Source organism: Carettochelys insculpta, chromosome 6 (assembly GCF_033958435.1).
Source record: "Carettochelys insculpta isolate YL-2023 chromosome 6, ASM3395843v1, whole genome shotgun sequence".
NCBI lineage: Eukaryota > Metazoa > Chordata > Testudines > Carettochelyidae > Carettochelys > Carettochelys insculpta.
In genome coordinates, this window is record NC_134142.1 from 72,660,262 (window position 1) to 72,687,723 (window position 27,462).

A 27,462-nucleotide genomic window follows, 5' to 3' on the forward strand; every position below is an offset into this window, starting at 1 on the left:
CCTGGGCCCCCGGCTCACCTCCTCCCCGCCGGCCACTCTTGACACCTCAGCCGACGAGCCCCAGCAGGCCCCGGAGGCGGAGTCTGCCCCAGAGGCAAGCCCTGCACCCCAGGAGCCCACCCCTGGGATGCTGGAGGAGGAGGAGAAGGGGGAATCCTCCTCCAGCGACAGGGGACTCCGGATCACCATCCCATCCCGGAGTTCCAGCAGGTCATCCGCCCACAGGGTGTCCCCCGACCGTGGGAGCGGACCGTCAGGTATGTACCCCCCGGTGCACACCCCTGGGGTTGAGGGGTGGGGCCAACAGACATGACCAGGGCCCTCCACATGCCCAGATGACCATGGCCCCAAGGACAGCAGTGGCATGTCCCTCAGAAGAGTGCATCAGCCCCTGCCCCCCCAGCACGACAGTGCCATGCCCCATCCCTGGGGATGCGGGGAGTGGAACCTAGGGTCCCCAAGGGGGAGGGGGTGGGACACCCATCATCAGCAGCAGCATGTCCCGGGGACGGGAATGGGGAACCAGCAGCAGAGGGGTGGGGGGACAAGGGCCACGGCTCGGGGCCCACACTAACGGCTGTCTCCACTCTTCTTCCCCCCGTGTTCCGCAGCTGCACCATCGGAGGGACTGGAGAGCGCCGGTGAGGTGTCAGTGGTCCCGGAGAGCCCACCAGGGCCATCCCTGCAGGCCAGCCCCTCGGCGGAGCACCGACCGGCCCCAGGGTGGGGATGACGGCAGACCCAGCACCACCCCGGACGGCGACGGACCCCCAGCTGCTGCCGATCCTCCAGCAGCAGCTGGAGGTCTTGGAGCAGCGCCTGCGGGTGGACGAGCAGTGCCTCCATCTGCAGGAGTGGGCGCTGGCCTGGCGCCAGGAGGCATGGGGGGCCTTTATGCACACGTTTGAGCGCATCGCGGACTACCTGGCCCCCCATGCCGCGCCAGCCGCCGCTCTGCCTGCCCTGCCTGCTCCACCCGCCGCTCCACCAGCCGTCCCACTGCCGGGCCTTCCGCCGAGGGGGACCTGGGGCCTGCTGACACCCGCCGGCAATATCTGCCAGTTCGCCTGGCCCCCAGCCAGCCCCGGCCAGGGCTGAGGCTGAGGCGAGAGTCGCGCCTGCCAATCCCTAGCGCTGGACATTAGGGGGTGCGGGGCCCAGGACGTGCCCACCCCCTCTTTGTACATATCCCCTTTATTTATGTTGTATATAGTTTGTATTAGACCCCTGTTATTTTATGATACCTGCCCCCTCATGTAAATAGTTCTCCCCTTCCTTGTGTTCCACTGTTTTACGGTTATCATATAATATATAATATTTATATTTGTAGTAATAATATAATAATAAGAATTTACCGTTTTGTGGTTTCACAAACAACAGGTCTATTTTTATTTGCAAGAAAAGTGGGGGGGGGTGCTCTGTGGTGTGGGCGTACGGGAAGGGAGTGTTGTGGAGGATGGGGGGGTGCAGTGGGGGACCTGCCAGCGTTCACCCCGCGGCCTGGTCGAAATGGGCCCGCAGGGTCTCCAGGACCCGGATCCCCTCGGGGTCCACCTGGCGATTGGGGGCAGCGGGTGGCTGCACGTCAGCCCTGCCAGCCTCCGCAGCCCAGCCCTGAAAGAATGCCTCCCCCTTGCTCTCCACCAGGTTGTGGAGGGCACTGCACGCGCCACAATCTGGGGGATGTTGGTGGGGCCCGCATCAAGGCAGGTGAGGAGACACCTCCAGCACCCTTTGAGGCGGCCAAATGTGCACTCAACCACCTGGCACGCATGGTTCAGGCGCATGTTGAAGCGCTCCTGGCTGGCTGAGAGATGGCCCGTGTAAGGGTGCATGAGCCAGGACCAGAGGGGGTACGCCGCGTCTGCGACGACGCAGAGGGGCATCGTGGTGTCCCCCACAGGGATCTCCCGCTGGGGGATGTAGCTCCCCGCCTCCAGCCGGCGGCACAGGCCTGAATTCAGGAATACCCAGGCATCGTGGGTGCTGCCAGGCCACCCAACATAAATGTCCAGGAAGCGGCCCCGGCTGTCCACCAAGGCCTGGAGGACCACCGAATGGTAGCCCTTCCTGTTCAGGAAGCGTCCTCCGCTGTGCTCCGGAGCTCGGATGGGGAGATGGGTCCCATCCAGAACCCCGAAGCAATTTGGGAAGCCCAGGCTGGCAAACCCCGCGATGGCAGCATCTGGGTCCCCAAGCCGCACGAGCCTGTGGAGGAGCAGGGCGTTGATGGTGTGGACGACCTGCAGGGGAAGGACATGGGAGAACACCAATGAGGGGTGTGCAGGGTGTGTCTGGCCCTCCCCTCTCAGGGCTCCCCTCCCCTCCCCTCCCAGGACTGCCTCCCCCTCCCCATGGGTCCTCTTACCTCCATGAGGACAGCCCCGACAGTGGCCTTGCCGATGCCAAACTGCTGCCCCACAGATTGGTAGCTGTCTGGAGTGGCCAGCTTCCAGACAGCGATGCCGGCCCGTTTCTCCACGCTGAGGGCACGCCGCATGGCGGTGTCCTGGTGCCTCAGTGTAGGGGTGAGCCACTGGCAGAGCTCCAGAAATGTCTGCCGGCTCATACGAAAGTTCTGGAGCCAGCGGTCATCGTCCCACTCACCGAGCACCAGCCGCTCCCACCAGTCGGTGCTCGTGAGGTAGCTCCACAGCCGGTGGTGTGTGCGGCGGGGGGGGGGGAGGCGGGGGGCAGCAGGGTCTGGGGTTGCTTCTTCCTCCCCTGGGGGCAGCTCCTCTTCCGCAAATAAAAGGTGATCAGCTGCCTCCTGCATGGCATTGATCAGGGCAAGCAGTGCTCCTGCAGGGGTGGCTGGGTGGACCTCTGGCTGCTGCTGCTGCTGGGGGTCCATAAATGCTTCGCCGAGGTATGCGTGCCTATGGCTCTGCAAACCGCGTGCTGTGCAGGCTGAGTGTGTCTGGGAGGGGCCCCTTAAGGGAGCAGCTAGCTGTTGCCCCGGAAGTGCTAGTCTGCCCTGTGACCCTGTCTGCAGCTGTTCCTGGCACCCTTATTTCGATGTGCGCCGCTTTGGCGTGTAGACGCTCCCCCGCAGCGCCTACTTCGATGTGGTGCTGCCCAACGTCAACGTTGAATGTTGACGGCACCAGCCCTGGAGGATGTGTAGACGTTATTCATCGAAATAGCTTATTTCAATGTCACTACATCGAAATAAGCTATTTCGAGTTAGCATACACGTGTAGACGTAGCCTATGTGAGAAAAAAATATTTGTTAATGGGCTCCTCAGTCCAGCAGAGAAAAGAATAACCTAATCCAAAAGCTGGAAGTTGAAACTAGACAAATTCAGACTGGGAATAGGGTATATGTTTCATTTTGGGGATAAATAACCATTGGAACAATTTACCAAGGGTTATGTTGGATTCTCCACTACTGGCAATTTTTAAACCATAATTGGATGTTTTTCTAAAAGCTGTGCCCTAGCAATTATTTTTAGGAAGCTATATGGCCTATGCTAGACAGGAGGTCAGACAATTACCAAAATGGCCCCTTCTGGCCTTGGAATCTATAAATATCCCTGTATCATCAGCAACACATCAGGATGAATTATCCAGAACCAAATGAGATGGTGTTAAGGGTAACAACAACACTTTGTACAGGACTTTATTTTAAAGTTTAATTTTAAAATAAATTTAAAAACTGAACAATTTTAAACTGATCAAACTAAGATTTGCATCAAAATGATTTCATCTTATGATAGACACGCAATGAAGGGTATGAAAGAAACATGACTGACACGCATTTGTGGGAGGAAAACTGGAGCACAGAAAACCCAGGAGGGTGGACAAAGGCACATGTCACAAAAGGACCAAAAAGGACAGACAAACAAAAGACTAGATGAGTAGAGTGGTGACCACAGAACAGAGAGAGTCCTGACCTACCAGCATTGACAGGTTTGTCATGAGGCAGCACATGAAGGAAACTTGACTTGTCTTTGACGTTTCTCAGGTCCCAGATTTTAACTGTCTGGTCCACAGAAGCTGTAGCCAAGAGCCAATCACAGCGAGAGTTAAATTCCACATGAGTCACCTTCTTCCTATGTAATTTCATCTTCCAAATCTGCAGTGAAGGAAAAAAGTTGAGACGTGAGTGAAAGCCGTATAGCAAGGAGGTGCAATACATGCCAGATGATGAACTTTCTAGTACTGCTCCCATACAGGGGCAGAGCTCTGAGCACTCATTTAGCATATGGTACCACCCCATTTACCCCCAGATTTTCAGAAAGTACCAGAGCTTGTTAGCACTGCAAGCCTGAACTCTAGAGCAGTGGTGGACAACCTGTGGCCTGCAGGTCACATGCAATCCATTGGGGTTCTATGCATGGCCTGCAAGACATTTTGTTTTCCATTACCTATGCACAGGGTTGCTGGATTCCACTAGTTTCCATTTAAAACAAAAAGCAGTCCAGTAGCACTTTAAGGACTAACAGAATAATTTATTAGGTGATGAGCTTTTGTGGGACAGACCCACTTCTTCAGATCACAGCCATACCAGAAGGCAGACTGTTCTGGTATGGCTATGATCTGAAGAAATGGGTCTGTCCCACGAAAGCTCATCACCTAATACATTATTCTGTTAGTCCTTAAAGTGCTACTGGACTGCTTTTTGTTTTGATAGTATATGGACTAGCATGGCTTTCTCTCTGTTAGTTTCCATTTGTGCAGGTTTTTTCCCTACTGGTATTACTAAAATGACATGCGCATAGAGCAAGGGCCCGTGAAGCGAGGCACATGTTGACTGCTCACAACGCTGACAATGAGAGCCGCGTGCTCCCTCTGCAGCCAAAGAGCTGCTCCAGTTAAATTGGCACACCCTGCAAATACTAGGTATTCAAGCATAGTTAGCAAAATGCCCTAGCCCAGAAGACAATCTTACAGCTCACTGAGATGAAGGAGGGCCACTCATGCAGCACATGCACTAGCCCAGGTGGCACAACGCTGTCTTAGAGCACAGTGCAGGTTTAGTCTGACTAGAGCCAAGACTCCTCTGTATAAGGCTGTACTTGAAGTTTCTGAAACACCCTAAATTTCAGAAAGCTTTGACCAGGCCCCTCACCCAAGGCTCTTAAGCAATGTAAATTTTCATGGGATAAGAGGAAAGGGTCCTCTAATGGATCAGTTACAGCTTAAAAGACACAAAGCAAAGGGTAGGAATAAATTGTCAGTTTTCAAAATGGAGAGAGGTAAATATTGATGTCCCCCATTGGGTCTGCACAGGACCAGTGCTGCTCAACATATGTATACATTATCTGGAAAAAGGCCAAAATATGCAGATACATAAAACTATTCCAGTCAGTTAAGTCCAAAGCAGACTAAAAAGAATAATAATGGTATCTTACAAAACTGGATGAATTAGCAACAAAGTGCCATTTGAAATTCAGTGTGGATAAATGCAAATAATGAACACTGGAAAATATAATCCCAACTATATCTCAAAATGATGGGTCTAAATTAGAATCATACAGAATCCTTGGGCTGGAAGGGGCCTCAGGAGGTCATCGAGTCCAGCCTCCTGCCCAAAGCCCGATCAACCCTAACTAAATCATCCCAGCCAGGACTTTGTCAAGCTAGGACTTAAAACCTCTAGGGATGGAGATTCCAACACCTCTCCAGGTAAAGGGTTCCAGTGTTTCACCACACTTCTGATGAGATAGCATTTTTCTAATATCCAGCCTACACCTTCTGCTCTGTAACTTGAGACCATTGCTCCTTTTTCTGACATCCATCACCACTGGGAACAGCCTCTCTTCTATCCTCATTGGAAACCCCCTTCAGGAAGTTAAAGGCTGCTATCAAATCCCACCTCACTCTTCTCTCGTACAAACTAAAGCTCAAATCCCTCATCCGCTCCTCGGAGGTCATGTACTCCAGCCCCCTGATCATTTTGTCTGCCCTCCACTGGACCCACCCCAATGCATCCACATCCCTTCTGTACTGAGGGCCCCAGAACTAGACACAATACTCCTGAGATGGCCTCAACAGTGCTCAGTAGAGAGGAATAGCTTCTCTAGATCTAGAAATGCTCCTCCTAATGCACCCCTATATGCACTGAGCCTTCTTGGCTGTTAGGGCACTCTGTTGACTCATATCCAGCTCCTCATCCACTATAATCAACAGGTCCTTTTCTGCTGCCCTGCTACTTAGCCAGTTGGTCCCCAGCCTGTAACAATGCTTGGGATTCTTCTGTCCTAAGTGCAGGACTCGGCACTTGTCCTTGTTAAACCTCACCAGATTACTTTTGGCCCAATCCTCCAATTTATCTAGGTCACTCTGGACCGTATCCCTGCCCTCCAATACCTGTCCCCCTAGTTTAGTGTCATCTGCAAATTTGCTGAGGGTGCAGTCCACCCCTTCACCAGATCATTAATAAAGATGTTGAACAACACCAGCTCTAGAATCAACCCTTGGGGCATGCCATTTGAAACTGACTGCCAACCAGATATAGAGCCATTGATCATTACCCATTGGGCCCAATCATCTAGCCAGCTTTCTATCCACCTTACAGTCCATTTATCCAATCCATACTTTCTTAATTTGCAGACAAAATATTGTGGGAGACTATCAAAAACATTGCTAAAGTCAAGGTACATCACATCCATTGACTTCCCCCTTTCCACAGAACCAGTTACCTCAACATAGAAGCTAATCAGATTGGTCAGGCATGACTTGCCCTTGATGAACCCATATTGAGTATTCCTGATCACTTTCCCCTCTTCCAAGTGCTTCAAAATGGATTACTTGAGGATTCCCCTTAGTGATTTTTCTGGGGACTGAGGTAAGGCTGACTGGTCTATAGTTCCCTGGATTGTCCTCCTTTCCTTTTCAATGATGGGCACTCAATTTGCCTTTTTCCAATCATCTGGGACCTCTCCCTTTCTCCACAAGTTTTCAAAAGATAATGGCCAAAGGCCCTGCAATGACATTTGCCATTTCCCTCAGTACCCTTGGACACATTAAATCCAGACCCATGATTTGTGTATGTCCAGCTTTTCTAAATAGCTTTTAACCTGTTCCTTCCCCATGGAGGGCTTCCCACCTCCTTCCCAAAGTGCACTGCCTAGTGCAGTAGTCTGGGAGATGACCTAGTCTGTAAAGACAGAAATAAAAAAAGCATTGAGTACTTCAGCTTTTTCCACATCATCTGTCACAAGGTCACCTCCCTCATTCAGTAAGGGCTCCACAGCCTCCCTGATCACCGTCTTATTGTTAATGTGCCTGTAGAAACCTTTCTTCTTACCCTTCACATTCCTTCTTTGCTGAAGTTCCAACTGTACTTTTGCCTTCCCGATTATTCCCCTGCATTCCCAATCAATACATTTATATAAATTAGCTGTTACCATGCAATAAAGGGATCGTTGTCATTGTGGATAGTTCTCTGAAAACATCCATTCAATGTGTAGTGTCAGTCAAGAAAGCTAACACAATATCGAGAACTATTAAGAAAGTGTATTGCCTCTATATAAATTCATGGTTTAACCACATCTTGAATACCATGTGCATATCTGGTCACCCCATCTCCAAAAAGATGTACCAGAATTGGAGAAGGTACAGAAAAGGCAAAAAAACATTAAGATATTGACAACTTACATATGCAGTTAAATTAATAAAAGTAGGACTCTTCAACATGGAAAAGAGATGACTAAAAGGGGGATATGATCGAGAGCTACAAAATCATGATGGATATAGTGAAAGTAAATAAGCTATTTACTCCTCATAACATGAGAGCTAGAAGTCACCAAATTAAATTAATAGGCAGCATGTTTAAAACAAACAAAAGGAAGCATTTCTTCACACAACACAGTCAACCTGTGGAACCCTGCTATGGTTTTGATCTTCACAACATTCTTTGCCAGAAATTGTTCTGAAAGCCAAGACCATAACCAGGTTCAAAAAAGAACAAAGTAAGTTCCTGGAGGATATGTCCATCAATAGGTATTAGTCAGGAAAGGTAGAGGTGCAAAACCATGCACTGAAGTGTCCCTAGTCTCCTCTTGCCAGAAACTGGGAATAGGAGATATGGAACGGAAGATTCCCTGTTCTGTTCATTCCCTCTAAAGCACCTGACTTTGGCCACTGTCAGGAGAGAGGATACTGAAATAGATGGACCACTGGTATGTAGAGCTGTTCTTACATTCTTCAATGCCCCTCTTTGAAACAGCTGCTAAAGTCGAAGATCATCTCCTGATTCCTATGTCAATTTAACCACAGAAAGACTTCCACCATGGTGACATTGTGGAGGGTGGAATTGTTAACTCACTCCCAGGAAATGTATTAGACACATAGCAAGGCACTGGGCCTTAAAGACAAGAACACAGGACAACTCTTACTGTTCCCAGGGTCTTTAAAACTGAGAACTGTAGTTACAGGGTACATGACTAAGAGTAAATGTAACCTACAGGAAGCCAGGTATGAGGCTTCCTGCCTCTTAGACAGGGGCAGCAGAGTGAAGAGACCAGAGGTCAGAGAAGGCTAATGTGGTCTCCCCAAAATAGCCAGGAACAGGTTACCTAGTGGGAAAGGATATGTCCTTCCCAACTGCAGAAGGTAGGAAAGAACATTACAGTGAATTTTGTATTATTTTGAACATTTTTGCATCTTCTATGTATAAATACATATGCCCCAAGGAAAAGGCAAAATTCTGAACTCGAATATTTGGATTTTATTTGGCTTGAACCAGCTAGTGACTTGACCCTCTGGTTAACATTGTCCTCCTGCCTCCCCCTCCTGGGGTGGAACATACCCAAGGTTATCGCCCTGCAGGAAGCATAAATGATGACTTAAGAGTGATTATAAAGCAGCAGCAAAAAGGTGACCCTTGATTAGCACTTTTTAAGAAGCTCCAGGCCCACCCTCACCTAGGCAGTTTTCTGTTTCTCATCCTGGTGCTAATACTCTGCCCCCTTAGACAGGATGAAAATGGTACAGTTTCTGTTCTACTTCTGGCCTTGCCCGAGGCTGAGACTTTGATCTTGATTTTGACTAGTCCTGGTAAAAAAATGGGATTCTGTCAGCTCACACCCCACAACACTCCCATTTTTCCCAAGGAGTATCTGGGGTATGTCCATTGCTAGGGGAAAATGACATCTTCAAGAAGCTAGCTGCTGCTCTCCTCAGTAATAAGACACTTGTAATGTGGGCAAATCCCATCATGTTATCCTTAACTTGGAATCATTCTGGTTGGTTACTGGTGTGCTTCCACCTTGGGAGAAAGGGAAGGCAGATTCTAGTGCACAGCAGAAGGGCAGGGAGTACATCTGGCAGATAGTGGGTGGACTCTCACACCTTGAGGTTCAGAATGTATATTTCTCTTTCTAGGGACGCTGCTCCTATCCAGAAGAGAGGCCCATCTGGCCAGAGATAGACATGACTAAAGAACAAACGAACCATCAGGGTCTTTGGAAAGAGGATGGGTCAGGAGACATGGGGGATGCCATACAAACCTCTTCACCACCAGTGCCGAGCAGGACCACATTACCCACGTTATCGCCTGTCACCACAGTTCGGCAGCTTGCAGACACATCAACACTGCAGTACCAGAAACTGGAGGAAAAGATACATAGATCAGCAGAAAATCCTGCAGACAGGTATTAGTAGGGAAACCCTGAGTACAGTCTGGCCCTGTCTCTCCACAGGAAGGGACTGCAACAGACTAAGAACTGGGTCTTCCCTGTGGTAGAACAGGACTCCAGAGCCTACCAAGGGAGCTTTGGGTTGGTGACTGATGTGGCATCACTTCCAAGTTACTTGCCAAGAAAGCTTTTGATAACAGAATATGCGGGAGCAGTAGGATGTAGTAGAGGCTGAATGGCCACTTAGCACCTGCCTCTACAGACAGCTTGGGAAAGATCAGGATGTCACCTGAGACATTTACAATCTGCAGAAAATTATTTAAAATGAGCCTTTCCCACAAAGGGATGAAGAAGCTGCAGGGAGCTGCTACAGACTCTGGACTAGAAAATTTCTGGTCGAAAGCTCCCCCAGTATGCCACTCCAGGAAGTAAATCAAACACAGGCTTTTGGCAGCCTAATGGCCAACCCAGACTATACTGAGTGGACAGAAAGGTGAATTCTTTGACATCAATAGACTTTTTTGCAGAGCTTAGCCCCAGAGGGAATATTCAAAGCCCTGCAGTCAGAGTGGCAAGTCTAAAACCCAACCCCCATCTCCAAAGGAGTAGCAGAGTTATCACAAGAGGGTTACGTATGTTTCTGCAGAAATGTCATTTGGTTTAGGCTAAGCTGTCCTACATGCTTAGCCCAGCTCACAGCAGACAGGTGAACACTGGCCTGTCTAGCACCTTGATCTTCTCCTCACTTGCACCTTTGAAAAAGGGAAAGCAGACTGCAAGAGCTGCTGCTGTCCTAAAGACACCAAAAACTGTATTACCCATCATGCACTGGAACAGCAGGCATCTAATTGTCCTGAGCTTACCAAACCCCTGGCGCAGGACCACAAGTCTGCCTCTGTGTCACACATCACTGAGCTCACTGGCAGTCCCAACAAATAGTAAGAGTCTGTCCTGGTCCTAGCAAAGGAAGATGACATCAAAGAGAAAAAGAGGGACTACAAAGTAAATAGCATGGAGAAGAGGCACAACCCAACTTCTTCTCCTCACCAAACATCATGGTACTCATGGCCACAGCCTGGGGTGCGGGAGATCACCTGCGCCGCTCTGCCTTCCAGATGCTGCAGACTAAGGGTGCCATCCCCTGATGCCACATAAAGCTTCACTGCCTCAAATGGGCTGAACTTCATGCCTCCAAGAGAGTCTCCTGGCCCTTTCTGGAACACACAGACAAAGGGAAGGGGCACCAGTGTCACTGGGGAAGGAAGGGACATAGTAGAAAGCTGACCACCTGGAAGTGAACCCCTCTCCATAGCTGAGATGGAGTCCGTGAACTTGGTGTGTCCCCCAATAAAAGCAGCACTGAAGAGCCACCTTTTATCTCATCTGTTACTAAACTGGTATTTGGGCTTGCAGGTTCTACCACCCATTTTCTCAGACAAAGCGAAGTGCCCTCCAGCAGCACAATCTTCTCGAGCTCCAGCTGTAAGATATGCCTATGGTAACCACAGCTTAAACCATCCCAAGGTGTGGAACGGCAGGAACACAAACAACATTTCATGCAGAAACATAAAAAACCCAAACAAACCCTGCACCACTTTCTTCCTATGGGATCTTCTTCCACAGAGTCCCTGCAGGAGCTTCCAACGTGTCATGTTTGCTCTTTCCCACGATGCCAGTAGGCAGGGTAAGAGCTGTACAAGGAAAAATCCCCACCGCAAGGGAAGAGGAGGAACCCTATGTCAGGAATCATCCCCAGCCGATGCCTACTGACCCAACAGATGGAATCCTCACACAACAGAGAAAAAAGAAATGGAGCTAAAGAGGACACACAAAACCTTCTCTTACAGCCAGTGCACTTTGCCTGCTGCTCAGTCACTTGGTACCAAGGCCTCATCTTCAGTACTACCTTTTAAGATGACGCTGAAAAAGAAGGCCTTTCCAAGATCCTGACCTACCTAAAACCATGGAAACTGGAGTGACCCCGCCCCCTCCTTCAGACCTACTCATGTTTATCTTGAGGAGTAGCAAACGTTACTAGAGAATGTAAGGCTCTCTAACCACAAAGACAGAGCATGCCTTTTCCATAATCTTCTCAGCCCCTGCTTATCCAAGTGATCGCTGGAACACTAACCTTGGACATCCAGCATGGCAGCACAGAACTATCCCAATGTGCCTTTGGTTTCATCCTTCCCCAAGGAGGACTACAGCTGGAGTAGACACTTTGGAAATGGGCAGGGAACCATGCTACTGGCAGGAGGCAGGAAGGGAAACAAAATGAAGTGGGGAAAGTGGAACTGGCATACTGATGCTACAAGGTCATTCCTAGGAGTATCCCCCGACGTCATAAGCTAACAGGGCTTGCAGAAGGAGTACTGCAGGAACTCTTCAGATGGCTCTGCAGAATCTCCATGGGCAGTGGGAGCAGCATTGCAACTTAGAAGGTCTCTGAGACACAGAGCCATGTACATGCACAAACCTGAGGAATTCTATTGGTGCCCTTCAACACAACAGTTAGTGGTAAGAGTGCCCTTCAGGAGAAACTGGAAAGTCAGTATTCTCTCCCCTCCCCAAGGGCTGAGCAGGAAGAAGAAGAGGCGAGACAGGCTTCGGAAAGATAGAGGTTCTGGAACGGAGAGGAGGTGGATGTGGGAGGAAGCAGAAAGCCCAGCTCTCCTGGTTCAGAAACCGGTGGAAGCTCTCCCTCCCTGTGCTGCCAGGGCCAGCAGAAGGTAGAGGCCCAGAAAATTGCCATGTTTCTTACTCCCAGTCCTCGGTGCTGGTGAAGACCCGGAGTGTATTGCCAGTAAAATCTTGTAGGGTAGTAGTGCCAGCAATTGACGATGTGTACAGCTGACTAGGATTAAAAGGGTTAAACTTCATTCCTGTGATGGCCCCTCCAGCTCCCATCTACAATGAAGGGGTGAACAAAAAAGAAAAATCACTAAGTGATGGGAAAGGAGGAAAGTCCCGTCTACAAATTCACACTCATCACTGTGTCCCTAATATCAAAAATGACAAGTCTTGGCTTCTGAGAGACAAGAGCAACCTTCATCTCTACAAGTCATGCCCTTGCAAAGCAGATGATCTTATCGAGGAGAAGATTACAGATCCTCTTATTCCTAGGCAGCATGATCCCTGGCTGGCCATCACAATGCTACACAAAAAAAGAGCACAAGGCCACCAGGAATAAGACACAGAAATCTTCAAAGGATGATCATCCTCCTCCCAACCTGTATTCATGTGTTAAGATAAGGAGATAAAAGTGCTGATGGGAAGAGTATGATCTCATATATAATTAGGATTGGAATTAATGTATACATGGAATAGGATGGGCATGTAAACTCTTCGAAGTCACAGAGGGTCACTTTCTCTATTTCACGCCTTTCACTTGAAGGGACTTTCCTTCCTTCCACTCAGAACGGGGCTTCCTCACTGACACAGAACAAGGTGGTGAAGAGGGGGTAGATTCAAGCCTAGAATAAATAAACCCTTTCTGCACATTTCTCACAGATTTCCTTTCTTCTTCGCTATTGTCCCACTGAAGTGTCTCAACAATCCTCCCCTACAAGAGTATAACCTGCAGAAACTTCACCATAAATTTTACAAACACAACGCAGTTTTGACCTGCAATCCCTACGCTACCATTCCAGGGCCTTACATGCTGAACCACCGCTGCATCTCAGTCCTTTCAGATTAGGATACTATCTGCTACTATTCCAGTCCTGGGCCCCTCATATTTCTAACAATACAGCTCAAAAATGAGCTTCAGCACTCGGCACTATTCTAGTCCTACCTTTCTGCCCAACCTCACACATTCAGAGACTTACTCCTTTTATGAAACAGGTTTTATTCAGTACTTCGTAGTCCCAGAGGATAATGTCTCCACCTTTAGACCCCACGGCCACAGTGCTGGGATGGGTTGGATGCCACTCCAGACATGTCACTCTCCTGTCAAAGGGACTTGCTGTTCGGAAGAGGCGGTATGATGTGAGAGAACGCACAAAAGGCAGCTGGAGACACTGTTACAGAGAAAATGAGAGATTGGGATCGCTGCAGGGCTGAAAAGAGGTCTCTGAGTTTCTCCAAAAGTCATGATGCTCTTTGTATGCAACTCCCAGAGAGCCAGCAAAGCAAGGCTGACCTCAGGAGTATGAGAGAGAAACTCAACCCAGCTTTCTTCACTCACTCAACTATAGTGGCGTTTCCAGCCAAATGGGTAGATCTATAGGGTTGTCTCCTCCCACATCTTGCTCCAAAAACACAAGTCAACCCGACAGTTAAAGGGTGGTGCAGATTGCTTTCCTGATCTGTATGGGGCTTGGCTCCCGTTCTTTAAACATATTAGCATGTTCACACCATGAGGCTCCCCATCCTCCAGAGTTAGTTGGGTAATGGGTGGGAGCACAAAGCCCCAGAAAAGACACACCACTCTAAACATATGTACCCAAACCACAAATACTCCCCTCAGCAGTGACAAAGACGTGGGAGAAAACACTCTCTAGATGCTGTAAGAGAAGCTGACCCTCTGGGACACCTAACAGGAGAGGATAACTGATATCATTATATTAACACAGCAGCTGGTCAAGCTTTCCCACAGAAAGAGACAGCAACAATCACATTTATTCCTGTTATGTATTTACTGAAAACCCCAAAATGTTACGCTTCATCCAGAAACATAAAAAGTACGGTCCTTATTCCAATGTGCTTACACAAAAAGACAAAGTCATGTGGTTAGTTCGCTAAAGCATGGGTACAGGTTGGATCAATTTTTAAATCAAAAATACATCAATGACACAGAAAATAAACCTATCCCGGTTGGATTCACTCTCTGTGGAGATTGCAGGAGGAGTCACTCCTTAAGGACGGACTGAATGAGAGGAGAATTATGGCTTGGGAAATCAATTCAGGGAAGGCATTACCTGAAATGTGGAAATGGTGTAGCCGTGGCTGTGAGAGAAGTTGACAAGTGGATACTGACGCTGCCATTCTTAGCAGAGTGGAGCAGGTGAGGACAACATGATATGGGACTACATGTGATAAGGAGAGGGAAGCAATAATAGGCAGGGCATCAATTGCTAGAACAAGCTTACCTTTGATGGTGCAGTTTTTTCAGCTTGTATTGGGGCAAGGTTGTGGAGAATAGGTTGGGAATTGATGAGATGTCAGTGGGACAGCAATGCAGTGGGGAGCAGAGTATTAGTAAAGGCATTCGAAGGTAGGGGCTGATGTGTCATTGATGAACAAGGAAAATGATTTCAGCAGTTGCATTTTGTATGGACTAAGGGGAGAAATACAACGAATCAGGCTATCAGCACATGGAAACCACGATCCTGGGATGGGAGTGGACACCTTTTAAACTCCATCATGGGTGCTCAAGCTTTTGCGGTAAATTTTTAAGTGAAACTCTGCTCGGAGCTCAGCTGGCCAGCAGTAAAAGAAGCAGATACCCTCACCTGCCTGAGCTGTGCTCGGATAGAGCCACCAAGCATGTTCTGGTAGATGTAGTGGATGATGCTGCACTGCCTCTCCAGCGGACGGAAGAGCACCCTTGTGTTTCTGAACAGTGAACCACTTTCTGCCCAGTCTGCCAGAGAGCAAAACAGGGAAATTTACTGACAGACAAGCCAATGCACATCATGCTCATTCACTACACAGTATTATAGAGGATTTGGTGCTGAATCCAGATGTGATCTCTAGCCAGAAGAGAAAGGATCTCTGTTGCTATGAGTTTAAGGGGCAGAAACCTCATGCAAAGCACAAAGCATCACACAGCCTGGTCGAGTTCATCTGGCTGGTTCCCTCGCAGTAGGTCTCTCCTCATTAAAGATTCCTCCCAGAGCAAAGGAAAGGAGAGAGCTATAGTGAGTTTACAAAGAGAGTCACCTGACCTTCTAAATCAGGGGTCGGCAAACTCCAGCACACGTGCCACCATTTTTCTTGGCACACACTGGGAGCTCAGCCCCGCCCCTCCTCCCCTCAAGCAGCTTGTCCGGACTGGCAGGGGCTCCGTGCTGCTGGCCACTGGGGGTTTTCCTTCTGGGGCCAGCTGCAGCTCTGCACCCCGGGCTGCTGGGGGCTCCATGCCACCAGCATCTGCCCACCTCTACTGGCTGCGGCTCTGCACCCATGCCAAGGGGGGCTTTGCCTGGCCAGGATGGCTGGGGCTCCCCCCCACCAACTCAGTTCCTGTCACATGGCCATCTGTGCCCACCTTCCTGCCTCTTACCCAAGCTTCCAGAAGGTCTGTTTAACGTACCTGCAGCCCAGCAGCGCTTAGGTATTCCTGGTAATTTCCCACTGCCCCAGCCCAGCCAGTGAGAAAGGAGCAAGTAACTTCACCCAGCAAGGCCCGTAACATGTCTACAGGCCTGTCCAGTTATCAGGAGCATTCTCCATCGGCCCAAGGTAGGATGCAGCTGTACTAGTCAGGCACAGGCAGGCAATTGTGATTTCCATAGCAAATTTCCCAGCACTGCCCAAAATACATTAGCTGTGCAGACAGCGTCTCAGAATCATCCCAGGGCCAAACCATTTATCCTCTGTTCCCTAGGTGCTGCTGTGGCAAAAAGGGCGAGTGCAACCCTCGGCTATGTAGAATGGGCGGGTGGGTGGGCGACAGGACAGAAGGTTAGCAGGAGTGGATTTACCTCTGGCACTGGTAAGACCCCTACTGGATTTCTGTGTCCAGTTTTGGAAGCTTGGTTTTATAACCGAAGTTGAAAACATTGGAGAGGGTGCAGAGAGAACCAACAAAATGATGCAAGAGCTGGAGAAAATGCCAGGGAGGGAGGGAGTGACAGAGCTCAGTTTGTCTAGCTCTCAAACCGACACCTGAACAGTGACTTGAGAACAGAGTCAAGGTACCTTCAAGATGAATGAACACCAGGTGTTAAGGGGTTCCTTAGCTAGTAGCAGAAAACAGAACAAGACCTAAAAGGCTGAAAGCTGGGCCTGGAATCAAGTATTATGCCAGGTGGAAAGGAGGCACAAACATCGGACAGCACAGGTGGCGAACACGATTGCCTCTAATGTTTTCCACCCATGTGCAGAATAATTTTTGTTCCATGCACCAAGACCTGTGCAGATGTGCACCACCAACAGACATGTGCTGCCAACTGTTGACAACTGTGGGTGAGCTGCTAATCAGCTGGGTAGCACCTGACTCTCTCCTGGGCAGCCACCCAAGTGTTCAACTTACAGGGAACACTGGTGAGGAATCTCTGAATCAAACTCCTGAGGGCCTGGTGGAGGCACCATCACTGCTGTCTTCAGAGCCAGGCTGGAGCCTTTCTGGGCGATGCTTTGGACCAGGGGTTCTCAAACTTCATTGCACCAAGAGCGCTTCTGGCAGCAAAAATTACTACCTGACCCCAGGAGTGGGGACTGAAGCCTGAGCCCATCTGAGACCTGCTGCCCCAGGTGGGGAACCAAAGCCAAAGTCTGGGCCCACTGCCCTGAGGGGTGGGGGGAAGATATTTGCAAACCAAAGCCCCAGGGCTTCAGCCTCAGACAGGGGGCCTCTAACCTCCCTCCCTTTTGGGCTTCAGCTACAGCGCTGGGTTGTAGTTCTAGTTCTAGCCAGCCCAGGCTTTGCCCCCCAGGGCTGGCAGCGGCTCTACTCCACCTGGCTGCCAGGGAGCAAGATCTGAAATTTGGGCCATGTTTTTTGGTTCAGTTATAATAAATATCCCTCACAACCTTGAGCCCACATGCGCTTACCCTTGTGTTTTATTGTAAGCCAGTGAGCAGCCTCACTGACCTCCCTCCAGAGAGCTACCGAGGTACCTAAAGTTAGGCATGTGCATTAAAGTCTTCAGGAACAGGGCTTTACCGTGAAACCACATATGTAGCAGAATGGCTGGCCCCTTCAAAGGAAGCAGACCCAGCACCCCTGTGTGTGAACAGGTGCTCCCAAGTGGGCCAAAACAGATGGCAGGACAGCACCTGGGTCTGTAGAGCCAGGCAATCAATAAGAAAGGGTTGGTGGGAGTGGAGAGTAACGGCAGTTGGGGTCAGGGTCCCCCAGAAGCAGCTTCCATGGTCACCTGGGAGGGGAGGCAAAGGGAGCTTGCTGATCCCCTGGGATAAGAGGCAATCAACACTGTATTAAAATCCCAGACATTTTTAGATATTTAAAAACCTGGCCAGATGGAGATGTAAAGACTGAAATGGTAAAGCTCTACATCTTTATTTGTCAATGAAGGCATTGTAATTAGGGCTATCAGTGACTTTAAAAAGTATCACTGGCACTCAGACCATACATAGTTCAAAAGGTGAAATTCTGGCACCCCTCCTTGGAAAGGTCGCTGATGTACGGTGCTGTTTTTCTAGAAAAATGGTGCGGGAATTCAACCCAAACTACACCCTCAAACCCCAGGCTTAAATCCCTCTCAGCCCCAAACCACCCCGCAACCCTTCTTGGTCCCAAACCACTCCCAGGTTTAAGCCCCTTGCAGCCCCAAACCGCCCCACTTCCTGCCCTCAAGCTTAAACCCCTCACAGCCCCCATCCACTCCCCACAGCTCCCAGGATTCACCTGCCTCAGACGACAGCGCTACATGCTACCCACCTCCCCCCGCTGCTGAAGTGTGAGCAGGTAACCCAGAGCTGGTGCCCACCCTGCCCCCTCAAGCGCAGGCAGACGGTGTGGTCCGTTCAGTGGTGGCACTAGTGTCGGGTGTTGCGGGTGGGTGCTTCCGAGCTGCTGGCAGCCACAGCAGCCACAGCAGCAGGGGAGGGCAGAGCAAACTGATGGCAGAAGAGCAGATGCCTCTCTTCCCCCTTTGGCTGTGGCTCTCCACCACAGCTGGAGTGAAGATGCCCACTCTCCCCTGGCTGCCACCACTGAGCGCAGCACCCGGAGTGGGCTGCAGCAGCCAGCCGGGCAGGGCAGAGCAGCAGCCAGAGGAGGACGAAGCGCCCCCGGCTGGGAGCAGAAGTGGCCGCGCTGGCCATGGAGGTGAGACAGCTGCTTTCTTCTGCTATCTCCCTGGCACAGTCAGGCACGCAGTCTCCCTGGTGGTGGCTGGTGGCATCCCTAGAGGTTTTTAAGTCGCGGCTTGACAAAGTCCTGGCTGGGATGATTTAGTTGGGTTGATCCTGCTTTTGGGCAGGGGGCTGGACCAAGTGACCTCCTAAGGTCCCTTCCAGCCCTGGGAGTCTATGATTGTCTATCCGTGATATGACAGGGAGCCTGAAAACAAGACTTGGGAAATGGGATAATGGGAGAGATGAATTCCTGGGAGCAGCATCTCAACCAGTTGCAGGAGAGAAATCAGACCTGGGATCAGCAGATAAATGAGAAACAATTTAACAAGTTACATTTGAAAATGTCCAAATTGTGAATTCCTAACCACTTCCACTGCACCTGAATAAGAATATTTCACCTGCTCGTGCTGTAGCTCACACAGCCTGCCTACACCCCTACAGCTACGTCCACACTACAGCGCACTTCCAAAAGGTGATTATCCGGAAGATCGTCTTTCAAAAGAGCGGCCCGTTCTGGCTATGGCAGGCACAGCAGCCTTCCACCACCTCCTGTGGGTGAGCCCCCCTGCTGGGGCTGTGGAACCCCTCTAACCGGGACCCCGCCAACACTCCCCCAGGTGCCCTGGTGACAGGAGACACCGCAGTACCTCGGACTGGTGGGAGTGGCTGGTGATGGGGGAGTGGAACAATGCCAGGTGGCTCCAGAACCTCAGGGTGAGGAAGCAGACCTTCCTGAAGCTCTGTCAGTGGCTTGCCCCCACCCTGAGACACCAGGACATGCAGATGTGGCCTGCCCTCCTCCTCAAAAAGAGAGCTGCCATAGGCGTGTGGAAGCTTGCCATGCTGGACAGCTACCGCTCCATCGGGCACCAGTTCGGGGTAGACAAGGCCACCACCAGGACCATCATGGAGGTAAGGCATGCTCGGGTCACACACCCACCAGGGGAAGATAGAGGGGGCTTCCAGGAAAGGGGACCATCGGGAGCTGGGAGGGGTCATGGAGGACTGGGGGCTGGGCAAACTACATCATGCCCTCATGAGTGCACATACCCTCCATCCCATGCAGGCTGCCTGGGCCATTAAATGCCATGCTCCTGCAGAGGGTCATCTGTGTTGGGGACCTGGACGCAGCCATTGCCGGCTTTGCAGCACTCAGGTTCCCAAACTGCTTTGGCACCCTGGATGGGACCTATATCTCGATCCGCACCCCCAGAACACAGCACAGGGCGCTACATCAACTGAAAGGGTGCTCCAGGCCCTTGTGGACCTGAAGGGCCAATTTATGGACATATATGTGAGCTAGGTGGGCTGCACACATGATGCTCATGTGTTCAGGAACTCCAGTCTCTGCTGGCACATGGAGGCAGGGACCTTTGTCCCCCAGTGGGACCTCCAACCCAGGACACCACCATGCCTCTGTGCATGGTCACAGATGCTGCCTACCCGCCCCAGCCCTGGCTTATGAAGCCCTATACTGATCACCCTGACCCCACCCAGGAGCTCTTCAACTTGCACTTGCCACCCATCTCCTGCAGGACCTGCTCCTCCTGCCGCGATCCGAGGAGGTCTGCAGCTCTGAGTCCATCCAGGATGGTGCCTATTTCTTTGGGAGCTGACCACATTCTTGTGAGCCTTATGAGGGCTCTGAGGGGGGGGCCTCTGGCTGCTGGCCATCTGGCCTGTGGGGATGGCTGAGAAGGCATGCCGCGAGGAGCTCGTGCTGTGCCTGCTCATAGCATGCTCTCAGCTTCCTGCCACGGGGTTTCTGGGTCCACGTGGCTTTAAAGGCAGCCAGAAGCAGAGATCATATAGCCCCGCTGTCCCCAGCTGGCTGGTACCCTGGAGAACTCCTCTTTCAAAAAACGGCCCATGGTGACATCTACACACACTTTCTTTCAAAGGATCTTTGGAAAGGGGCTGCTCTCCCTGATCTGGGATCTGAGGAGCGCTTTCAGAAGGGGCGCCACATTCTTTCAATCTATTTTCAAAAGATCGCACTGTGCATGTAGATGCTCCGCGCACTCTTTCGGAAGAGCCCCTGGTTCTCAATTTATCTAGTGTAGACGCAGCTTGTGTGTTTTGTTTTTGGTAAAGAACCTGTGTGGCACCTCATAGAATAGCACAAAAACCTTTCTATTCAGGGAGAATTCTGATGAGTGACAGAACATGTTTTCTGTATTTTGCTAGTGCTTCTGGTTTTACCATCAGGGACAGTTGTGTAAAAAAGAATCTAATTAATCCCACGTGTGCCAACAGATTGTAACATCCTAGCAGATCCAGGTACCAAATAGGCAAGCAGAAGAGATGAATTTCTTCAGAAATGAAAATCTTATTTTCATGTAAGGATCTCTATTAATACCAAACAGAGGGAGGAAAAGAAAGGAAGTATTACAACCTAAAGAAAAAAATATCTTGCTTTATGCAACAATGAAGCCTGGAAATAAAGAAGTCAATACACCCACCGACATTCACGCATGATTACAACAGGTGCTCATTATACCCGATGTAATTATGGGTGCAAAGTATTTCCCTTCCAACTTCTAATTTTTACAGTTTCTTAACAATCAAAGATTTTCATTGCCCGAAATGAAAGATGATATTTTTCCAAGTTTGGTTACTCTCAGGAAGTAGATTTATAGATATAGAATTTAAGAAATTTGATCTTTCCATAGTTTTGAGTTTGGGAAGAAGAAAATCCAATATAACTGTACTTCCACTGTAAGAAAATTCCCCCTTTGCTTATTTTAAGCAGGCAACAGCAAAAGTGGATTAAGGTTGTCTATACTAGACATAGTTGACCACTAACACGCAATTTTAGCTATGCCAACTGTGCAGCTAAAATCAACTTAACAGCAGTCGACCATAATGGCTGTCTACATAAAAGAAGGTCAATGGGAGCTTTTCTCCTATAGACCTTCCTTAATCCTCGCTGCTCATGAGGCGTTCCGAGGTCGACTTTGACCCTGGAAAGCACCGTTTCACAGAAGATCGGCCCTGAGCAGGTTGATTTTCCACAGCAGCGTAGAACTAGCCTAAGTTTACAGCATGGCCAAGGTGGAAGCCTTTTTAGAGAGGAACATTCTTTTAAAAATTCTTATGGATTGAAAAATCATTTCTGGAGATGCTCTATGGCAGAACATAATAAAGCTCCATCCACTTTAGAATTCTGTACTTTTTCACAGCTCAGAGTGACCAGAAAGTAGAGGAAAGGACATGAGCTATACTGCAAGACACCTATAGCACTATTTAGTTGCACAGCTGCTCTGCAGCTCAGCAGATTTTAAACTCAATATTATACAAACACAAAATACCTGCTTACAGCTCTAATCTTATGCAAGCACGAAACCTCAAACTCAGATTTTTACTATGCATTACCATTGTTTTTGTTGTTCAAAAAGGTGGATTATGGCATCAGTACAATCCCTTCTCTTTGGTGACTGGTTGTATGTAAAGTCTAAGATTTTAAAGTTTAATTCTCACTGGGATTTTCTCCAAACCTGGTAAAAATTAAATCTCATCTTTTAGATTGGGATATAGAATGGAAAGGCTCAGCCTCAAAAATGTTTATGTAAGCTATAAGCAAAAATGTAACGCTTCATTTGCAAAGGTACTGAATACATACAGCTCTCTCTGATGCAGATGGAACTGGAGAAATTCAGCAATTCTGAAAATCAGACCTGGAGTTATAATGAAAGGGATGCAATAACATTAATTACAGTAGATTTGTTCACTACCCAGGAACTCTATAATAAAGAGAATTCCTCTAAGCAGGATGTTCTGTTTCAATTTCCACAGCTCATATTACTGCCTGCTCCAATCTTTAGTCATACACTAAACAAAATCGATCTTAGGAAATACAATAAAGATTCCATCTTCAAGGCCTCCAACCTCTAGATCAGGGATTCCCAACCTATGGGTCGGGACCCAAACATGAGCCAGGACTAGATTTGGTAAGGGTCGCTGGCTGGGTGGCTCCAAGCCGCATGTGGCTCTAAAAGGAGCCATTTGCAGCTCTGCCGTCACTCACTCCTCCAGCTGCCAGTCCCTGCACCCTGCCTTGCCGTGCTGAAATGAAACTCAATTAAATTGGTCTAACGGCCAGCAGGAGGGATCCAACTGTTAAACCAATTAAACTATGTCCCATTTCAGCATGGCAGAGCAGGGACCTGACGAAACTACAGGTGGGGGAAGAGAGTAGGAGGGCCAGGGGGAGCCACCCAGAGAACGAAGCAGCAGCCCAGTGAAGGAGCAATGGGAGGCGGCAGTAACAGTGCACAGAACTTGTGTGACGGAGGTGGTGGGGGGGAGCTAAAAGGGGTTTAAGCCAGGGGACGGGAGGGCAGAGGAGGGTTTGAGAGTCAGGCAGGCCTCCACAAACAAGCTGGTGCCCAGCTGCAGGGCTGAGGGGTCCCCTCCACCCCTGCTGGCCAGGGACTCGCAGCTGGTGCTGACAGCCAGGGCTCCACAACCCAGCTGGCTTCCAGCTGCAGGGCTGTCAGGGTCCCCACCCACTTCCTGGTTTTTGAAAACCTTATGTGGGACAAGAATCCCTGGCTGTGGGTCCCAGGGGAGGGGCTGCCTGTCCCACATAAGTTTTCCAAATATCTGGCAACCCTAGCTGAGAGGAGTTTAATCATGGGGGTGGAGGGGAAGGGACTGGGAAGGGTTTATGCCAGGGGGCAGAGGGGCATTTTGGGGTTGAGAGGGGTTTAAGCTGTGGGGTGTGTGCATTTTTCCCAGGGGAGAACTTCCCCCCACCTCCCAGGGTTTTGGGCTGCCTTGGGTAACCAAATCTTCCTGAATTGTCAAAATGGATACCAATCTTGAAAAGGCTGGGAACCATAGCTGTAGCTATTACGAGAAATGCCTATCGTCAAGAGTTTCTGGGTCCTTAGAAGGGGCATCTTCCAGAAATACTATGAAAGGAAACAATGCTGGAGATTCCATAAGGGAATTATGGGATTCAAAGTAATATACTTAGACATGAAGAGACAGAGTCCTTATTCTAACTGTAAGCCGCAACTTCCATGATACTGGAAAGACTAAGGGCACGTCTACACTAAAAGCTTGCACTACCACAGTAATTACCAGGAGCATTTCCACTTACCTCAGAAGGGCAGCGTGGAGACTTGAAAACCGAGCCTCTTAGCTACCTGCCAGAAACCCAGCTGCACCACGTGCCCCTGGAGGGCTGCCCACCTGCCTCAGCTCCACACGGGGAGTGAGGAAGGAAGCCCCCAGGGGCTTCTCGCCCTTGGGGAGTAAGATCCAGCAGCGCCACCTTCACAGGCTCCCTCTCTTCTACACCTGCTCCCTAATGGGAACTTGGCAATTTTTACCTGACAAGATAGCCAACAATCTCCGACAGAAGCCACCAGGGCTTTTTGCCTCTCTGTTCCCAGCCAGGGCTTCTTGACTCTCTGTTCCTGGCCAGGAATGGGGTCCATTCTCACCCAAGCTCCCAGCCAACAGTGGAGTCCACCTACCCAGTTCTTAAAGGGTGCGGAGGGAGATGAGGGGAAAGCACCAGAGCTCTAACTGCTGAAAGCCATGAACTTAAGAAGAGAGCTAACAATGGATGTAAGTAACAGTATCTACTGAGCCACTGCCTTGCCCTACCTACATCAACATGAGCACTAAGCCTCTGGTGAAAGTGGAGTTAATATGTCAGAGTAGAAAGACACTTATGTTGGAAGGACAAGGCTACAGTGTGTACATTGACATAGTTAGATTGACATAAGCTTCCTTTTCAGGTGTGTCAATCTATCTGAGTAGTGTAGACCAGGCATACTACCCATCTCGCCTTTTAAAAGGAAAACGTGAAATATTTCTCACTCAGAGTTACATACTGGAGGAAAATACACACAAAGGAGAAATGACTAGTAAGGACGCTGCCCAGTCTGGTACAGTTCACTGATTATAGCAGAAAGGAACTAGTCCTAGTCTATCTGAATATGGACACAACATTACACAAGATGAACAGAAAGATTTACCATCCACCTAGAGCAACCCTCCAGCTCTAACTTCTGTGCTAATAGACACAGCATCATCTCCAAATGGAAATGATGGTTTCAACTGCATGATATGCAATACTAACCTTCTGATTAGAGAACAGCCTGAAGAGTTACATAATGTCACGTTATCATTACTGATCTATCCTACTTCAGAAATGAAGCAGAAGTCTAGAAATTCCATAAAGCTTAATCAGTGCTCATTGAGTCTGAGGAGCTCAGTTTTTGGAGAGATAAGCAATACCCAGTACAGCTTCCAAACGGATAGCTGAGACCAATACCTCCACATATCTCCACCCTTCACTTTAGAAACACTACCCAGTCCAAAAAGTCCTGTTGGAACAGGCTGTTTGTTCCCTGGCAGCTCCCCACCGCAGCTCTCAGGTATCTGAAAGTTTGGTTTACACCCAATCTAGAGGGTCCCAATTGGCAGAAGATGTGAGAATCTGAGAGAACGTTACCAGTTTTCTCTGGGGGCTTGGCTGCTTTCCTCAGAAACAATCTTTTTGCTTGTGGCTCATTCTCCAGTTGTCCATGGTCTCGTTTCCTCTTCCCTGTTGATTTTGTATCTTCCTCTGCACAATGCTCATGCCCCCTCATACGCTTCTTGTCCTTTAATTGGTTCTCAGGTGTCATTCTCCCTGCCCTGCTAAAAGAACACAAAGTCAGGAAAGTAGTATTTGTTATTGCTTCTGGCTCTTCGCTTGCCCTGTTGTGGGGTGTTGAACAGGGAGTCAATAAGCTGCTCTATGCCTTCAAGAAAATGACTGGCAGAAATTCTGAAGGAATAGGGTATCTGTTCTCTTGCTGCAGAGTTCTCAAGTCTGAAAACTACTAAGCTGCACAAAAAGTCACTGCTCTTTTTGCAGCAGCCCACACTGCTACATGAACTCCCTGGTCAGGCTCAGTGCTTTTTGAAGAGGGCAGGGCTTCATTAGGCTGTGCCACCAAGCACAGTTAACATTTATTTATCAGTCAATAAAACTGAATCCCATGAATCAAGCTCCAAAATACTACAGTGATGAGCAAACTGAAAGTAATGGTCACTCCCTGCATTTCCATGTCAAACACGTTCAGATTTTGGGGCACAATACAAATTTAGCCCAATGAATTAAACTTTTTCCCCATCCCCAGCACAAAGTTGGAAGCCTTATATTCAGTTTTCCTTTAGATCTAGGAGGTTCCAAAGTAGGAAACTTCAATGGCAGATCCCAAGAGGCCTTCATGAAAAACATAGTACAAGCTGATCCTTTGACATGGATTTTTTAGTTTGTGAATAGTTGTCATTGATGTCTAACTATAGCTAAATATAGTTAGGCACTGTGTAACGTCCCCAGATAGCACCCTCTGCTGACCTCCAGCACTCTGCTACTCCCATCTGGAAGCCCAGGCAACTCTGCCAATCTCCTGCAGACCACTGGGATTGTAGTCCAGAGCACCCAGCTCTGCCGGTGCCCCTGAGTTCTGACCTGCAACACACCCAGTTATTGTAGCCCTGGAGTCTATATCCAAGAGCTGGACTAATTAGCACCAATTCCATCCTGTACAGTGGCTGCAGCGCTGCCACTGGTGTCACATGACCTGGCTGAGGAAAGAGCTGAAGCGGGACCCAGGCTCTGTGACTGTCACGGGCACCAGCCAGCGCTGCGGCACAGCAGGAGGCACACCGCTCGCTCGGGCCGGCCCAACCCCTGGCCTGGGCGGCCGCCCGAGACCTGCTCGTTAACCCCTTTCTCACTTGCAACCAGGCGCATCTCCCGCCGGGCCGCCAGGGGGGCGGCTCGAAAGCGAACGGGAGGGGTGGGGACCACACCACGCCAGAGGCCACGTCCGGAAGAGGCTTCCCCCGGGGCGCACCGGGGGCTCGCGGAGGGCGCGCGCTCTGCACGTGCGCGACGGGGGCAGCGGAGCGAGGAGGAGCCGCGTCTCGCCCGCTCCGTTCCTGCCTCCGCCGGTGCCGCACGGTGCCCTGCCCCCGGCCTCAGTTTCCCTGCAGTCTCCGGGCGGTAACGGCTCCGCCAGGACAGGGCAGCGGGTGCGAGCAGGCGGCCACGGGCACCTCCGCGTCCTGGAGTGACCCCGCCCCACTCCAGGGGCGGTGCCGGGGGTCCCGCGCTCCCCTCACCTGGTTCCCGCGGCCTCGGCTGCCGGCCCGGCCGCTTCCTAACGCGGCCGCAGGGGGCGCGGCGCTCGGGCTCCGGGTAAAGGGAAGTGGCGGGCGTCCCGCGGCGCTCCCGGCCCTTCCCGCGAGAGCCGAGACCTCGGTCTCCCCCGCAGCAGGGGCGCCCCGTCTCCCTTTACTTCCTGCAGGGCTACCAGCCAGGGCTGAGCTGGGGCCGCTCCTACCCCCACCAAAGACCGCAGGGCCCAGCTGAGGGCCGTGATACCGCGTGGCGAACTCGCAGTGCCTTTCAGATACCTGACTGGGGCTACATCAGCCATTGCCCGGGTGGGCTGTGTCAATCCACACCAGCGTACTGGGCCTAGCAAATCTTATTAGGGACTAGGCCTTAAGGCTTGCCCCCCTGCAAACCCTCCGCTTCCCTAGTGCGACTGGATTCGGAGCAGTTCTTTTAGCCCAGAAAGGCGTGTGTGCAATTGTCGTTTCAACAATGCAAAGGCCAAACGTTTGTTTTTCTCAATCACTTGCAGTTACAGTCCTCTCTTCTCCCGGCAAGAAAAGGCCCAGCACTCCCCGTCTGTCCTGACGTGCAAATTGTGTTCACATGAAACAGAAAAATGTAAAGAGGACATTACCAAGCTCTATCCAGGCTGCTGGAATAGAAAAGCAAGGCAGAGAACAAAAAATGGGCATCATTCAGGCTATTACTGGTAGACTTTGCTCTTCTGTGGAAGGAATTCCAGGGAAAAGTAAC

General features: G+C 50.1%; 1 protein-coding gene across 6 annotated transcripts in view; it reads right to left on the reverse strand.

Annotated features, from left to right (window-relative positions):
* Window positions 1–26,824, reverse strand: part of DDB2 (damage specific DNA binding protein 2) — a 36,396-nt gene extending 9,572 nt beyond the window's left edge. Inside the window, exons 1-7 of one of the 6 annotated variants that reach the window (XM_074997299.1) lie at window positions 26,712–26,824; window positions 25,048–25,235; window positions 15,041–15,171; window positions 13,415–13,606; window positions 10,635–10,801; window positions 9,459–9,558; window positions 3,901–4,078 (exon numbers count right to left, since the gene is read on the reverse strand). In XM_074997299.1, the coding sequence (XP_074853400.1) occupies window positions 3,901–4,078; window positions 9,459–9,558; window positions 10,635–10,801; window positions 13,415–13,606; window positions 15,041–15,171; window positions 25,048–25,222 (943 nt within the window). In that variant the 5' untranslated portion in view covers window positions 25,223–25,235; window positions 26,712–26,824. Of the gene's footprint in view, window positions 1–3,900; window positions 4,079–9,458; window positions 9,559–10,634; window positions 10,802–12,348; window positions 12,495–13,414; window positions 13,607–15,040; window positions 15,172–25,047; window positions 25,236–26,324; window positions 26,465–26,711 lie in introns of those variants that run through there. The other 5 variants (XM_074997302.1, XM_074997300.1, XM_074997303.1 and 2 more) reach the window with 5 other exon arrangements.
* Window positions 26,825–27,462: the final 638 nt, after the last annotated feature.